Source organism: Mycteria americana, chromosome 17 (assembly GCF_035582795.1).
Source record: "Mycteria americana isolate JAX WOST 10 ecotype Jacksonville Zoo and Gardens chromosome 17, USCA_MyAme_1.0, whole genome shotgun sequence".
NCBI classification, from domain to species: Eukaryota; Metazoa; Chordata; class Aves; order Ciconiiformes; family Ciconiidae; genus Mycteria; species Mycteria americana.
Window position 1 is genome coordinate 12,960,120 of NC_134381.1, and position 14,629 is coordinate 12,974,748.

At 52.1% G+C, this 14,629-nt stretch overlaps 1 protein-coding gene across 3 annotated transcripts in view; it reads left to right on the top strand.

The window, feature by feature from the left end:
- Positions 1-14,629, top strand: part of ADGRD2 (adhesion G protein-coupled receptor D2) — a 45,336-nt gene that overhangs the window by 14,058 nt on the left and 16,649 nt on the right. For 2 of the 3 annotated variants that reach the window (XR_012778211.1, XM_075519569.1), the window contains exons 4-22: positions 137-241; positions 887-964; positions 1,052-1,115; positions 1,842-2,072; positions 2,817-3,470; positions 4,132-4,230; positions 4,721-4,806; positions 5,201-5,482; positions 6,808-6,919; positions 7,281-7,415; positions 7,726-7,846; positions 9,517-9,622; positions 9,907-9,962; positions 11,078-11,204; positions 11,317-11,420; positions 12,067-12,169; positions 12,790-12,943; positions 13,731-13,864; positions 14,506-14,621. Coding sequence is in view for 2 of the 3 variants with exons in the window: in XM_075519569.1 (XP_075375684.1) it covers positions 146-241; positions 887-964; positions 1,052-1,115; positions 1,842-2,072; positions 2,817-3,470; positions 4,132-4,230; positions 4,721-4,806; positions 5,201-5,482; positions 6,808-6,919; positions 7,281-7,415; positions 7,726-7,846; positions 9,517-9,622; positions 9,907-9,962; positions 11,078-11,204; positions 11,317-11,420; positions 12,067-12,169; positions 12,790-12,943; positions 13,731-13,864; positions 14,506-14,621 (2,858 nt within the window). In the remaining variant the exon portion in view is untranslated. The remainder of the gene's footprint in view (positions 1-136; positions 242-886; positions 965-1,051; positions 1,116-1,841; positions 2,073-2,816; positions 3,471-4,131; positions 4,231-4,720; positions 4,807-5,200; positions 5,483-6,807; positions 6,920-7,280; positions 7,416-7,725; positions 7,847-9,516; positions 9,623-9,906; positions 9,963-11,077; positions 11,205-11,316; positions 11,421-12,066; positions 12,170-12,789; positions 12,944-13,730; positions 13,865-14,505; positions 14,622-14,629) is intronic. The other variant, XM_075519570.1, reaches the window with a different exon arrangement.

A 14,629-nucleotide genomic window follows, 5' to 3' on the forward strand; every position in this document is an offset into this window, starting at 1 on the left:
GCTGTGCTCTGCGTTTATAAAGTCACTGCTGAACTTCGGAAGACTGTGACCGTGTTTAGAGTCGGGTCTTCAGAACTGATCCCCTAAGTCCCTTAGCAGCAGAGTGCTTGAATGCGTGCTTTTACTGTGCACGCAGGAGAGTCCCATGGAGAGCAGAGCGATTACTCACGGCTGGCGGTGTCAGTGCCGAGAGGCAGCTTTAGGACTTGTTTGCATTGGAGATCCCATTGCCGGTTTCCATGTTGGTGTCTTTACGTACCCTTAACTACGGCTTTACCAGGTTTCCTACGGCCACGCACTCAGGCTTTGCCTCCGCCGGTGCCGGGCGGCGAGGCGGCCGGGGTCCTGCCGCACCGGCGAGGCGGCCGGGGTCCTGCCGCACCGGCGGGTCCTGCCGCGGGGCAGCTCCCCGGGACGGCTCCGCGGTGCTGCGCTGCCTGTGCCGGCACTGCCCATGGAGGCTGGATTTACTGGTCTGCAGGATCTGCTCTGGTGCTGTGGTCCTGTGGGCTTTAAAAGAAATGAGAAAAGCTGGCAGTGATGTGACGCTGTTTAACGATGCAATTTATGATGGCTTTTTTATTTAGTTAATGCAGATAAAGAGGCTCTGCTAACTTGCCTGTCTATTAATATCACACATCTGTATATGTTTTATGATTAATTATTCTGTCTCCTGGAAACAAATGTTAAACCGAGACCTTGAGTTCTTTAAGAAGAACTGAGAATGATTTTGATAGGATACTACCCAGGACAGGTATTTCAGAGAGTCGTTTTCTCTTTTTTGGTTCAAGACTTTCTCAGGAAAGCAGCCTCGTCTGAGAACTAGCTTGCTGCAGAATGCTTCTGTCTCTGCAATGCATCTCCAGTAATATTTTGTTTATTCTAGCAAAGGGTGAAAGCTTTCCAGCTGGTCAGCATGTTTAGGAGAGACTTGAGACCTGATTCTTGGTTCTTCAGCTTTCTGGTGAGTTTTACAGTGATTTTTAAAATTTCGGTATTTGAGATAACATTAATGCTTTATATGAATGTTACAAAACATCCTCCCCAACAGGTCGGTAGTCTGTCCAGGAGTCTCTTTGCCTTTGCAGCCCTTGCCAAGAATCAGACTTCTAAAGGTTAGTGTTTTTATCAGCACTCCTGTATGTTTTTACAAGCAATATTCAGCACAGAGAAACAACACATAAAAAGGTGTCCAGTGGCAGAAACAAAGGTAAAGAACCTTTTTGTGATACCCTGTTTTGTGCCTGAAATTATATTTACATAGCTAAGTATTTGCTTGACTAACTATGAAATGACTGTCTAAAATCAGGTAAGTACGGCTCAGCTGCCAGCCTTTGTGCCGCTGTAACTGCAAACAAACCAGATTACTTTGTGCTTGCAAATTGCATCTGTAAATGCAGAAGCCGGTAGGAGCTGGGAATTGGGGATAAAATGAGAAAATTTGCTTGTACGTAGCTGCTTTGAACAAGCTCCCCTGAGGGCAATCCCTGGGTGTACCACAGTGAGCTTATCTTTGGACTGAGCTCGGCATGGTTTTGCGTGTCCCACAGAAGTGTGCCCAGCTCCAGCCCTAGGCCAGCGATTCAGTTTGTGAGCAGACTCACAGATGTCCCTCATTTTAGGTCCAATGGAGTCTGGACTTTTCTGTCACATTGTGCCCACTGAACACGCCGAGTGCTGGATTTGGAAATGAGCTCCTGCCTTCAGCTCCTCCAGGGTGCAGCAGGCAGTATTTGTAAATTCTCGGGGATGCGGCAAGAGACTGACCCTGGAGTGTATGTGGCACAAAAGTGGGTTGGAGAGGCTATCTGTTTCTCCACGTTGTGTGTGTCTTTCTCCAGGTTTTGCTCCTGTCACGATTGAGACCTCAAGACACATGTACGAATATGTGGCCACTGCTTTGGACTGGTGGCATGCAGACAGATACTGTGAACAACGCTTTGCTCAGTTGCTTTTTGAACCCCAAGACAGTGAGCAAGCTTCCTTTGGCAAACTGCTGCAGTCCCACCACATCAGAGGTTCTGTCTGGCTAAATGAAAGGGATGGTGTCCTACACAAACCCAAATGGAGACGTGAGTATAAGTGGGCTTGGCCTATTTGGAGACATGTTCACTGCTGGATCTTTTTCATTCTGAAAAATTAACCCGAGTGGAAAAGTGGCCATTCGTTTTTTATTGTCACTGTGGTAAAACCTAGGACCTCTAGTCACAAGCTGGAACTGGCAGCGTGAACAACAGCGATCCCAGCACATCAGCTGGTCACTGTCAAGATTTTTTAAAGCATTGCAACAGAAGGGAGTTGCCAGGGGGCTCCTCTGCTCTGTCCCCCTGGACCATCTCCCCGTAAAGCAGGTCTGGCTTTGCTCAGCCTCGCCTTCCGTGACCTGTGGGTCCTGCAGAGCAATGATGTTAGAGACAGGACCAAGAGAACGGGCGTTCCCCAGCAGCAAGGCACCGCGTGGCAGGTGCCTCAAAGGTCTTATTTGACTATGCTCTTGGTTGCTATAGCATGGGATGCTTGGGAACATGCTGTTCCTTCCATATTCATTGTTTGCAATCCTATTTGCTAGAAAACTAAGTTTCTGGAAATTACACTTGCTGAAATGATGCAATCTCAGCTTGCCTGCCTTCCTGATCCCCTCCGGGCACGGGGGAAGCAGAAGCCTTGCTGCATGCTTACAGGATGTCCTTGCCTGCAGCGTCCATGAGTTCTTAGCTTGAGTAGGAGGCATATGAAAATGATTTCATCCCAGTGGAAGATGAACAGGCTTTGGCCCATGCTTATTCCTTTACGCTGGCTGAAATTTCTCCTTCTAGGGGACCACATTGTACCAGTCCTGGTATTCGGAGACAAAACAGACACAAAATATGTGAAGGTGCTCTCTGACTTCCCAGCACTGCCTGCTGTCACAGCCTGCGCCCACCTCCAGTGGGACACCAGGACCCAGGAGATTGCTACCATCTTCTCCTATGCTGTGCCGGCTTTTATTAATGAGTTCCAGCTCCGTGGCTTTGTCGACGAGGAAGGCTTTGTTCGATTTGCTCTCATAGTCCACGGGCACCATTCCCCATACCTGCCCATGTTCCGTGCTGATGGACAGTGGCATCACTTCTGTGTGACCTGGCAGCAGGAAAACGGGACCTGGGCCATCTATGCCGACGGTAAAAGGAGGGCGTCTGCCAGCGGTTTGTGTGCTGTGGGGCCATCTACCCCCCAGGCCATCTACGGCCAGGGGACTTTCATAATTGGGCAGGATCAAGATTCCCTGGGGGGCACCTTCAGGGAGGAAGAGTCCTTCAGCGGGAACATCACTGACTTGCACATCTGGCAGAAAGTGCTTGGCGCAGAGCAGATTGAGAAAGTGCGGTCGTGCTGGGTGGTAGAGCAAGACCTTGTGTTCGGGTGGAGCTCAAACGCTCTGGAGGTTGAACGCACTGTTCAGGAAGTGAGCGCACAGTTCCTTTGCCCAGGTAGGTCTCATTCCCCTCGCTGCTTCAGCTCCCTTCTGCAGTGGGGGGTCGGCACGCAGGGATAGTTCGAGAAGCCAGTCCCACCCTTAGAGAGGGAATTTGGTGCAGTTTGTGGAATGATGCTTCTCCTTCGGGAGGGAAAGCAGAAGCACATCCAGAGCTGGGCTGATTTTACAAATCATGCTTAAAGGCACAGTCATCACTAAACCCTTGGCCATTGAAGACCCCTGCAATGACCCTAGCAAAGATAGCTGTTCAGGTGTCCTGGGCTAATCCCAGGCTTTCTCTTCTACCCAGAGAAATGGCTGACTTGCCAGTGATGCTGTTTCCTGGGGTTTGCACACCCGGTGCTTCGACGCTCTACTGGGAGGGAGGGTTCAGTCTCTCAGCCAGACTGGTGGGACATTACTGATAAATCACAAACTCGGGACCTGGCGCTGCCACCTCCTCCAAGTTGCTTCTGGAGAGGATTTACCAGGCGGGTCAGGAGCAGTTTCTGAGCCCAGTCCCTGCTCTGCTCTGGCTCTGGGGCTGCTTAAGGAGCAGTCCACGGCTTTTGTCTTCAACGAGGTTTGTGGATTGCTTGCAGGAAACACGATACCTGCTGGGGATGGCGTGTCTCTGGGGGACCTGGGCCTTCTGTTTGTCTGTGTTTCCACAGGGCCTGTTGAGGAATGCCGAGTTTTTGAAGTTGGCAGCAGCGGATTCAGTTACGCGTCTTGTTTGCAGCCTTTGCCTTTTATCTGTCGCTACAGCAAGGGTACAGCATCTGTTATTTATTTATTCATTACTTCCACGGCATTCGCTCCTGGAGGTCCTAGCTAGGATGATGGCCAGTGATGGGGACGCCTTGTGTCTGCTCTGAAGAGATCGCATGCAAAACTTGCTGTAGCTGTGACTTTGCTTCAGTTGCATGCACTCTGACAGGTTATTTTGCTGTTCTCCAGTTAAGCATGGTTGTACAGGGTACATGGCTTCTGGATGCAGTGCTGTAGAGTGCCTCCCAATCCAGGCATCTCCAGACTCGTTGGCCAGGGGGACATGGGGAGGAGACAGAAAAGAAGTGTTAGACTGTCTCTCCAGGTGGGATCTTGTACTAGAAATAAAATACAGCTGTGAAGTCTCCTTGTCCTGACTGTCCTACAAACTTACCCACCATCTGAGGACTATTCCCCAGGCTTTGAGCGTGGCGTGTGTTAACCACGCTGCTAGACACCACAGCAATGGTTATGCTTTTGTTTTATTCTCAGATGCGTACTGGCAACTGAAAAAAGCTCAGCTGGAATCCAGCCATTCGCTTGTCGGCCGTGTGAACACGCTTGCAGAGAGGACTGTGGTGAGTCCTGCAGCCCCAGCAGTGGCAGCTGACACCGGGAGCAGGCAGGAGCTGTTGGGGTGGGCTTGCTGGCTCCTGCTGGTGTTTGGGGTCACTTTGCCAGCAGTTACGCCTTTTCTGAGCTGCTGTCGGAGAGTGCGACCAATACAGCTGTAACTCGTGCTGTGATCAAACAAGCAAAGTGTTGCTTCAGGTTGGCTCGTCTCGCTAAGGTTGAGAGGCTGGACAAGAGATTTCAAAATGTCAGGGCAGATCTCCTTCCCCTAAGATATGCCTGGTTGGCCAGGCAGGTGTCCTCACATCAGCGAGGGCATGCAGGGCATTGCCAAGGCATAGCTGATGATTAGGCAGAATCAGGGCTCTGCACTGAACTAAAACATATTTTCCGTGGCAGATTCCTGAGAACGTCTTCACGAGTGATGTCCAAGACATGAACCTCTCTGTTGCTATTGGTGCTCTTGATGTCTTGGCAACTGTTCTGAGGGAAGGAGAGACGCCCGTCCTGGAGTCGTTTGACCTCCTTGCAGTGCTTCAATTACTAAAGCAAGTTTCTGCTGTGGAAGTCCAGGAGGGAGAGGAGCTGAAGATGTTGGAGCAGTTGGGCCAGTATTATGTGGAAGTGACTGAGTTAATCTTGAAAGAGCAGAATATTGAAACGTGGTCATCAGTCAGCCAGGTAACGGTGTCACCAGCAGTCTGGCCGCTGTGTGCCACATCTGTTCATCTTGTTGTGTGTGCAGCTCCTTGGCATGCTGTATGACCACAGGCTGAGGACCTGTCCTTGCATGGTCACATGTAGCCTTTCTGGCCATATTCTGGAGCTTGTGAAAATGCTGCACGCATGGGCACGGAGCCTCTTTGCCAGCTCAGATAAAGACCAGCTGCCTTACTGTTGCCTCTTTTGTTGGAGGTGCAAACAAATTCTTCTGCAAACAAGTGCAGCCAAGTGGTGCCTTCCTTGCAAACCCCTCCGGTGGTTGTCCCAGCTCTCCTCAAGCTTCTCCACTTTGTCAGCCCGGATTTACAGGATTACACACAATTTGCAGATTCCTGGTGCTTTGTAGATTCCTTGCTCCCACATCCTGCTGTCTCTGGCAGGGCAATGCCCTTCATGCTTTATGGTTCGTTGTATTTTCCATGGCTGGGCTGCCAAGGAGCTATCTGTCATCAGCCCCCACGCTGTTCAAAATACCCTCAGGCTTTGTGTGAGGGATTTCCATCATCCCACCCCTGTTAGGATTTTCTCCGTTAGCTTCTTCCCTTCTCATGTGGGTCTTTTGTGTCTGGTGTATGGTCTGCACTCTCCACCTGGCTCTGGGAAATGTGTGACAGCGTCTGGCCTGGCCAGTGCTCCAGGAACCGAGCCAGGGACCTCCAGAAACGAAAGGATGCTGACTAGTTCAGAGTTTACCTCATCGCTTAGAGATGCTTAGGTCTCCGTGGCCACAATTACTCGCAGCTTCTCGATAGTGGCATAAAACCAGCTCTGGCCCAGTGCAGCTGGTGCAGCGGATATATCTGCTGCAGGAGAAAGGGTTTGAGTTTGTGCACTGCGGGGGTGGCACTTGTGCTGCCCAACACACGCAGGACCTTGAGCAATGGGGCCAGTCACCTGCTACCCTTCCAGCAGTGGAGTCTATGTCTGGGTGAAACCTTTTCCAGGAGGAGAGGAAGCTTGTTCTACAGCTTTGCAAAAATGAGGAGTCAGGTCTAAAAATCTACTTGCTTTCCAGGAGCTTATTTAGTTATTTATTTCCATGCTGTTTTAATGGCTTTTTATAAAGACCAGCAAGTTTCCCTCATTGCCAGTCTCGTCTCCTTGCTGAAGGGACCGGGAACATCCTTTAGTGAAGAAATCAAAGCAAACCAAAGCAAAAGCCTTGAGTCCCAACTTCTCTTTTTCTGCCAAGGACCAGGCATTTAAGAAAACTCTTGTGAGCTGTGGGAAGTGTGAGCTGACAGTGCAAGTGCTGATTTCCATTGCTCTCTCTGTGTTTGCAGGTTATTAGAGGGCCCATGGCTGTTGTTGAGCTCTGCGACAGCATGGTGTCACACTTGGCCCCACTGCTGACCGCAGGGAGGACGAAGATCACGATCCAGCACGGGAATGTCGGTGAGTGGCACTGGCAGAGCTGGGGGAGGGCATCTCACCGGGACCCAGCTTAGTCCTCCCGTCTGGTTCCCAGTCCAAGTCCACTCCTGGCACCTCGCCTTCTCTGGCTCATCTCTTGCTAACCCTACAGCCTTCTCCCCATTTCCTCCGTGCAGAAGTGTGGATTGTAAGAGGACTGTAAGAAACCTTTGGGTGCAGGAGACAAACTGATCCCAGATGCACATGGTTTGCACTGAAAGGGATCTGTGTCTGCTGCTGTGGTCTTGGCTGGGGTTATAATGTCCTTGTGGTACTTTGCTGTAGCAATAGCTCTGGAGGAAGGCTGAACCCTGGTTCAGTACCTGATTTTCCCCCTCCACAGGGATGGAGGTCAGGAAGCTGGAGCTGAGCAGGCAGGAGCTGAGCAGTGAGGCATACCTGGTGCCGAGCCCTGAGAAAGGCAGGCAGGACCTCATTGAAGTTCCCGCAGAAGAAATGCAAAGACTGAAAGACAGAGGTAGGTTACGACGCCTGCGCTTCCCTGGGTCTCCCCTTGGCACTTCGGCAGCATCTTCCTTAACGGCACAAACTCTTTACCCTGCACACATGCAGTCTGGAGAAGTGTGGGGAGGAGATGCCCTTGGTGAAAGGGAGACAGGCCGTGAGGGAGAGATTATCTACAGCCTCTCTACAGGCACAGCTTGGAGCTGTGGGTGCCCTGGACCCCCAGTATCACACCCCCAGATTAGGGCAGCGGCGCTGAAGCATGGGCTGCTCGGAGCTGCCCTGTGTGCTTGCACCCTTCCCGCAATGCTCTGTTCCTCCAGGTCTCCACAGAGTCACGGTGAAAAACATGTGGTTTGGCTACGGCTCCCTGCAGCGCTGCCTGTCCGGCGCTGGCAGCAGTGCCATCTTCCAGGACGTGGCCGCCTCTGACGGAGGACAGAAGTGAGTGAAACAGAACCCCCCTGCAGCCCAGGGCTGCCCTCTTAGCACCACAGGAGAATTCATTTCCAAGTCTGCGTTGAGTCTCTCAGTGCCTCTGGTTTGGGGTCACCTTCACCCTGCTCCATCCCATCCCATTTATCCTTGTCCCTGCTTTCTCCAGTATGCATGTGGAGACGGGACACCAGAAAGGGGCTTCCGAGTCAGTGCTTTGTGGAGGCAGAGGCCCTTGGCACACCTCGGCCTGAGCTGTGCGGCGGGGCTGCCTGCATGCTGTGATGCACCGCGGTGTCTCTTCCACGCGCCACGATGCACCGCGGTGTCTCTTCTGCGTGCCGTGATGCACCGCAGTGTCTCTTCTGCATGCTGCGATGCACCGTGGTGTCTCTTCTGTGCGCCGCGATGCACCGCAGTGTCTCTTCTGCACGCCGCGATGCACCGCAGTGTCTCTTCTGTGTGCCGCAATGCACCGCAGTGTCTCTTCTGCATGCTGCGATGCACCGCGGTGTCTCTTCTGCGCGCCGTGATGCACCGCGGTGTCTCTTCTGCATGCTGTGATGCACCGCGGTGTCTCTTCTGCGCGCCGTGATGCACCGCGGTGTCTCTTCTGCATGCTGCGATGCACCGCGGTGTCTCTTCTGTGCGCTGCGATGCACCGCGGTGTCTCTTCTGCATGCCGCGATGCACCGCGGTGTCTCTTCTGCATGCTGCGATGCACCGCGGTGTCTCTTCTGCGCGCCCCTGGTCCCCCTGAGGTTACGCGCTCTGCTGGGCTGGGCTGGGGACAGAGCCTGCGGGCGCTGCTGCGGGGTCCCCTCCGGCTGGGGCAGAAGCTGCCGGAGCCGGGCTGGCTCTGCAGGCGGTGGCTGGCAGAGCGGGGCGGGAGGCAGAGCCCCGCTGCTCTCCGGGGAGCTCTCTGAACACTAGGTGGGGATGGCAGCCCGCACATCCCGCGCACACACCGCGCTCACCGCACCCTTGGTCAGCCTCTGCGCTGCCCAGCCGCCCGGCCCTCAGGGTGCTGCGGTGCCCGGTCTGCCCAAGCTGCCCACCCCTCAGGGTGCTCCGGTGCCCGGTCTGCCCAAGCTGCCCGGCCCTCAGGGTGCGCCGGTGCCCGGTCTGCCCAGCCGCCCAGCCCTCAGGGTGCTCCGGTGCCCGGTCTGCCCAAGCTGCCCAGCCCTCAGGGTGCTCCGGTGCCCGGTCTGCCCAAGCTGCCCGGCCCTCAGGGTGCTCCGGTGCCCGGTCTGCCCAAGCTGCCCGGCCCTCAGGGTGCTCCGGTGCCCGGTCTGCCCAGCCGCCCAGCCCTCAGGGTGCTCCGGTGCCCGGTCTGCCCAAGCTGCCCGGCCCTCAGGGTGCTCCGGTGCCCGGTCTGCCCAGCCGCCCAGCCCTCAGGGTGCTCCGGTGCCCGGTCTGCCCAAGCTGCCCGGCCCTCAGGGTGCTGCGGTGCCCGGTCTGTGCCGTCACCTCCTGCAGCTGCGGGGGAGCGGCGGCGTTTTCGCTTGCCGGGCAGTCTGAGGGAGTTTCTGCCCTGTGCCCAGGCCCCTTGCTGGTGGCACTGAAGCACTCCAGAAGCGGCTCTGGATCTCTCCGGCTGTCTTGTATAACGTGAGATCCTGTTTTCTGAGCGCATTTAGCGGTTCCCGTGCCTGTGAGCAGCGTGCTTTCCCTGACAGGTACCTGAGCACCAGGGTGGGCACTGCCGTCATCTCATCCGCTCTGCTCGGCGACTACCAGGAGATTAGCACGTCTGTGCGCTACCGCCTGCAGCACCGCGTCCAGGTACCCTGAGGAGGGGCTGTGCTTCCCAGCCGCCCCCCCCCGCCAGCGGCATCGCGCAGCCGGACCCGGCAAGCTGTGCCCAGCCGTGGCTCGAGGCCTTGGCTCACGGCTCTTGGACTTAGGGCTGTCCCATGCCCAGGTCTCTCACCTTGACTCCTCTCTCCCTGGGGAGGTGTTTGTCCTGTGCTGACAGACCTGGTTGCAGCCTAGTGAGTGAGCTGCCTCGGGCTGCACACCGTACCTGCATGGCTGTGTAATCTCTTCTTCTCCCTCTCTGCCTGCAGGACCTGCCCGAGAAGCTGGTGGGGCCCATCTGTGCCTTCTGGAACTTCAGCCTCAGGTGCCTTATTTCAGTTCGGGTCCCCAGATTTATGAGCTTTTATTTCCACTGGAAAACCAAACATAATATAAATGTAATGGTAAGAGTAGGGATCTGTAATTCTTTGCCTGCTTTGCATGCTGGCATCCTCTGTCTGCTGGAGTAGAGCACTCTCCTGGGAAGATTTCCTTTGGAAAAGTCACTCACAAGCAAGTGACCTTTAATGAGGTATATACAACCCAAATGGAAAGCCCTAGTTAATTATGATTGTTGCCTGCAACAAAGAAGGGTTGGTCCAAGATATATAGCCCAACAGACATGCAGGACTCCCAGCCTCATAAATACTGCTTGGCACTGAGATGTGTTTTTGCTGAATGTCACCGCAGTGAGAGCACTGAGACTGTGATATATTATGGATTGGTAATTAAGTCATTCAAGTGCAAAAAAACTCCTTAGGCTCCCTGTTTTGTAACAGGCATGGATCAGTTTGGGGAAGATGGAAAGAGGGTGTTTTTGGAAGCAGATGGTTGCTGCACAAACAGTTCCACTAACCCTGCTCTGAATTTGATCTTCCCTTGGTACTGGGGCAGGCTCAGAGGGCCAGTGCCGCCAGTGAGGACAGAGCGGGCCCGGTGCAGCCTTGGTCCCTGCACAGGGAATTCAGATCCGGAGCTTTGCCGGATCTGACAGCGGAGAGCAGCTGGCTGGCTGGAGACAGGCTGGCTTGTCCTGAAAATCAAGAGTCTGGTGGAACTGTACCACGGCAGGCCAAGCTGATGGAGAGGATCAGACGTGTCTGGTCCAGTGATGCTCTCGGTGAATGTGCTGTAAAAGGAGCTCTTCCCAGAGCTGTGCAATTACTGAGGTCTGTTTAAAGCAGCGATGGCTGATCTGTGCTTTTTAATACACACATTGACACTAGACCTGTTTTCTTGTGTGTGCCTGACGGATAAGGCAAATCTGCTGAGACACAGGATGAGCCAAAGGGAAGTCCATATGGAGACCTGTCTCTGATATCCTTTTCCTCATTTCAACTCTGCTGCTTCTGGGAGAATGAAATTCTCTTAACGCCTGGGCTTTCTGTTGAAGTGGATGGTAATTTCCACGTGTTTTCTCTGGTATTTGCTGCATGTTAGCCCAGATGCTGGCGGGATGTGGTCCACAGCTGGCTGCTCTGTGGTAACGTCTCTCCCAGACTCCACTGCCTGTTTTTGCAACCACACCACGAATTTTGCTGTGCTGCTGCAGGTGTACGAGATGCAGGTGAGCGAGGAGCCTTTCTCTGCTGCTCTGTGGGGTGGATGCCAGACCTGCGAGCAGTCTGTGGTTAATTTGTGGGGGGTTTGTGTCTTCTGTTGTTTCATGGTTGGAGCAGAGGACCACTAAGGAGGAGCTCACACTGCAGACCTTGACTTTTATTGGATGTGGAGTTTCCTTCTGTGCTTTGATAGTTACCTTCATTTTATTCTTGGCAGTTGGGTAAGAAAAGTCCAGACACTTGTAGCCTTCTCTGTATTTTTTGTTTGCTCTTTCGCTTCAGAGCAAGGTATCCTTTGGCGGTGTGGGGTGATGCAGGTATGCGGGGCGAGGCTGGGGAGCCGCACTGGTGGTCGGTAGCAGAGGGAAGGGAGGGGAGCGGTCGTTGGCTAAGGAGGGGCTGCAGTGCTGGTTGGTTCTGTGGAGATGCTTATATGAACTGTGCACACACCTGAGTGCCCGTGGAAAGATTTTTATCAATGACAAAGTTTACCATAAAAGCTGCTCTGCTAGAGCTAATTTTTGTAAAATAAATGGAGCAAAGACTGTTTCTTCAATTGTAAACACTTCTGTGTCACCTGGCAAGCACAGAGATCTGCCTTGTGAGCAGGGCAGTGGCTCCCTCCGCCTCCCCCTCGCTGCCTGTTCCTTGGCTCCAAGGAACGGGCAGGTCTGAGCAGCCGTACCCAAGCGCGTCCCCAGCACCAAGCGCTTGCACACCAGGGCCGTCCCTTGCCTCTTTGGACTGTCATCTTTGCAGCGAGTAGCAGGTCACCCGGGCAGGTCTGCACAGCCCAGCAAGGGCTAGTGAGAACGTGCGCACCCTTTCATTTGACTGGAGCTGCGGGTTTCTTCTCTCCTTCTTCAGTGTCCCCAAGAATGAACGAACGACTGTGCACAAGAACCTGATCTTTGCATTAGCTGCAGCAGAAGCTCTGCTCATGTTCAGTGAATTGGCCAAGACCAACCAGGTAAGCTCACTAGAAGGTGTCCTGTTTGGCCAGCAGCACCAGGCCTGCTTAAGAATTATTGTCAGAACAAACAGAACAGAAGTGTAATCCCTTTTATTAATGTTTCATTAATTACCTGTAGCTTGCATCTAGGAAAGGGTTGTGTCTCTGTGTTTGGAGATACGTATACATACATTGTGCAATCTGTCTGGAAAATTCACCTCTTTCTTCTGACAGTTTGTTTCTGACAAAAAATCCATCAGGAAATTTAAGTAGTTACAAACCAGCAACGTGCAGTTCTGTCCCTTTCTGTGTCCTCTTCCACATCCTGGGGCTGGATCAAGCAGCTTGAGATGAGAGACCTGCAAGGAAACTCCAAGAACTGCAGGAAAAGATGCTATCAGTTCCCTCTTCTGTGGTTTGAGGTGGTCACACAGATGAAATGAGTGTGGGCTACAGCAGTTGCACTATTCATGTGTTGCAATTTTAAGAACTCTTCCTGGTGCTTGTGGATATCTAAATATATTTCTGCACATTCGGCAGCGTAATTTGCAGGTTGCTCTCTTCTTCCTGACCACACGCACTCAGAAGCTCCCAGAGGACTCCCTCCTGAAACGGCGTGTGATTTCTCTTCTCTCCAGGCGGTGTGTTTCACGGTCACTGCTTTCCTTCATCTCTTCTTCATGGCAGCCTTTTCATGGATGCTGGTAGAGGGGCTTCTCCTGTGGAGCAAAGTGGTAGCAGTCAACATGAGTGAAGACAGGAGAATGAAGTTCTACTATGTGACGGGCTGGGGTATCTACAGACTCCTCTGCGTTGGGCGCTCAGAAAAATGTGTCTATTTTTTGTCTAGCAAAAGTTTCAATAGGCGAGATTCCCGAATGCTTGGTTTGATTCAATATGAGAGCCAGGTGCCACTGCTCTGAAGAGGCTTTCTTATCTTTACGTGTCAAATTGCCAGTCTTAGAATGTAAGTTAAAAAGCGTTTCTGTTATTTTTCTAAATCCAAGAGTTCAATACAAAAAAAAAAGGAGGAGGAGGTTTATGGTAAGTTTTTGTTCTTGGAGAGCATTACTACCGTCTGATAGTAATTAAAATATAAATATGTTCCTGACTAAGCACTCTTTATTCTGAGTGAGCCCTTTAGGGACATAGAATTCATTTGAATAAGCTGAGTTTCATATCAAAGAGGAGCCTCTTTAGGTCAGTGCTCCTTGCAAAACACACACCTAGTTGGACGTTGGGCAACTGGTTCAAATATTTTGAGTTGGTTTCTGTCTTTGATTTTCCATTTTGTTAAAAAAGCAATCTGAGGAGTAAATTGCTTTGATCAGGACTCAGGACTTGGAATGCTTTATACTTAGGAGAATGATGCTGACAGCGTATAAATCTGGTCTTGCAGAGCCGGGACAGGTTTCAGCTGCAGTAAATTGATGTTGCTCATGGGGTTTCAGAGGCTAAGCTGGCTCACGCTGGAGCGTGTCTGGCCATGGGGGTTTTGAAGCAATTGTCTAGAGCACAGCTGCCCTGAATGGGTCATGCCTGCTTTTCCCGGCGTTTAATTTGTGCTTTTTTTCTGCAGGCCTTCCAGTTGTTATCGTGGGCGTGACCCTTGCAACTTCCTTTAACAAGTATGTGGCAGACAACCATTGCTGGCTGAACGTTCAGACCAACGTCATCTGGGCCTTTGTTGGGCCTGTTCTCTTCATCCTGGCCGTAAGTGCCAAAGCCTGCCAGGAAGGGGTGATTCCTTCGTGTCTGGTTTTAGGAAAGGATTGCAGAGTCAGGGGTGTCAGCACTTCTCTAGCGAAGGTGCTTGCTCGCAGGGCTCGTAGTGCCTGCTGCTTTTATAGGAGAATTTTTGTTATGCTTTAGATATAGTTTCACAACACAAATAATTCTCTTTAACCTAAGCAGCTTTTTGATAGAAAAGAGTGCTTTAAGAAAATTTTGCTGACCAGTTCTTGTGTTGGCTGTTAAATTAGGAGTGTAGATAAATGTGTAGGTTGACTGTGACATTGCCTTAACTAAAGGTCTGATTTTAATATGGGAACATCTACATCCTTGGAGTACTATCCGTATCATTATCCAACAACACAGTAGCAGAAAGAGGTGCAATGGGGTCCAGAGTAGACACTTAACAGGGAGGACGTTCTGTAGAAGTTTTGAGGTAAGCTTTATAGATTTCATACTTGTGTGGATAGCTCTACGAAGTATTTTATTCACTGCTTTCTCAGGAGTGATACATTTCTCCCCGAGTTCTGACACTTAGTTATAGAGTTCCCAGCAGAAAAGACTCACCCCCCTGGAGCTGAGATTACAGACGGTTGCTGGGTCCAATGGCTCTTCTCTGGCAGGTGAACACCTTCGTGCTGTTCCGGGTGGTGATGGTGACTGTCTCCAGTGCTCGCAGGAGATCAAAGATGCTGACGCCCAACAGCAGCCTGGAGAACCAGATTGGAATACAGATATGGTGAGCGG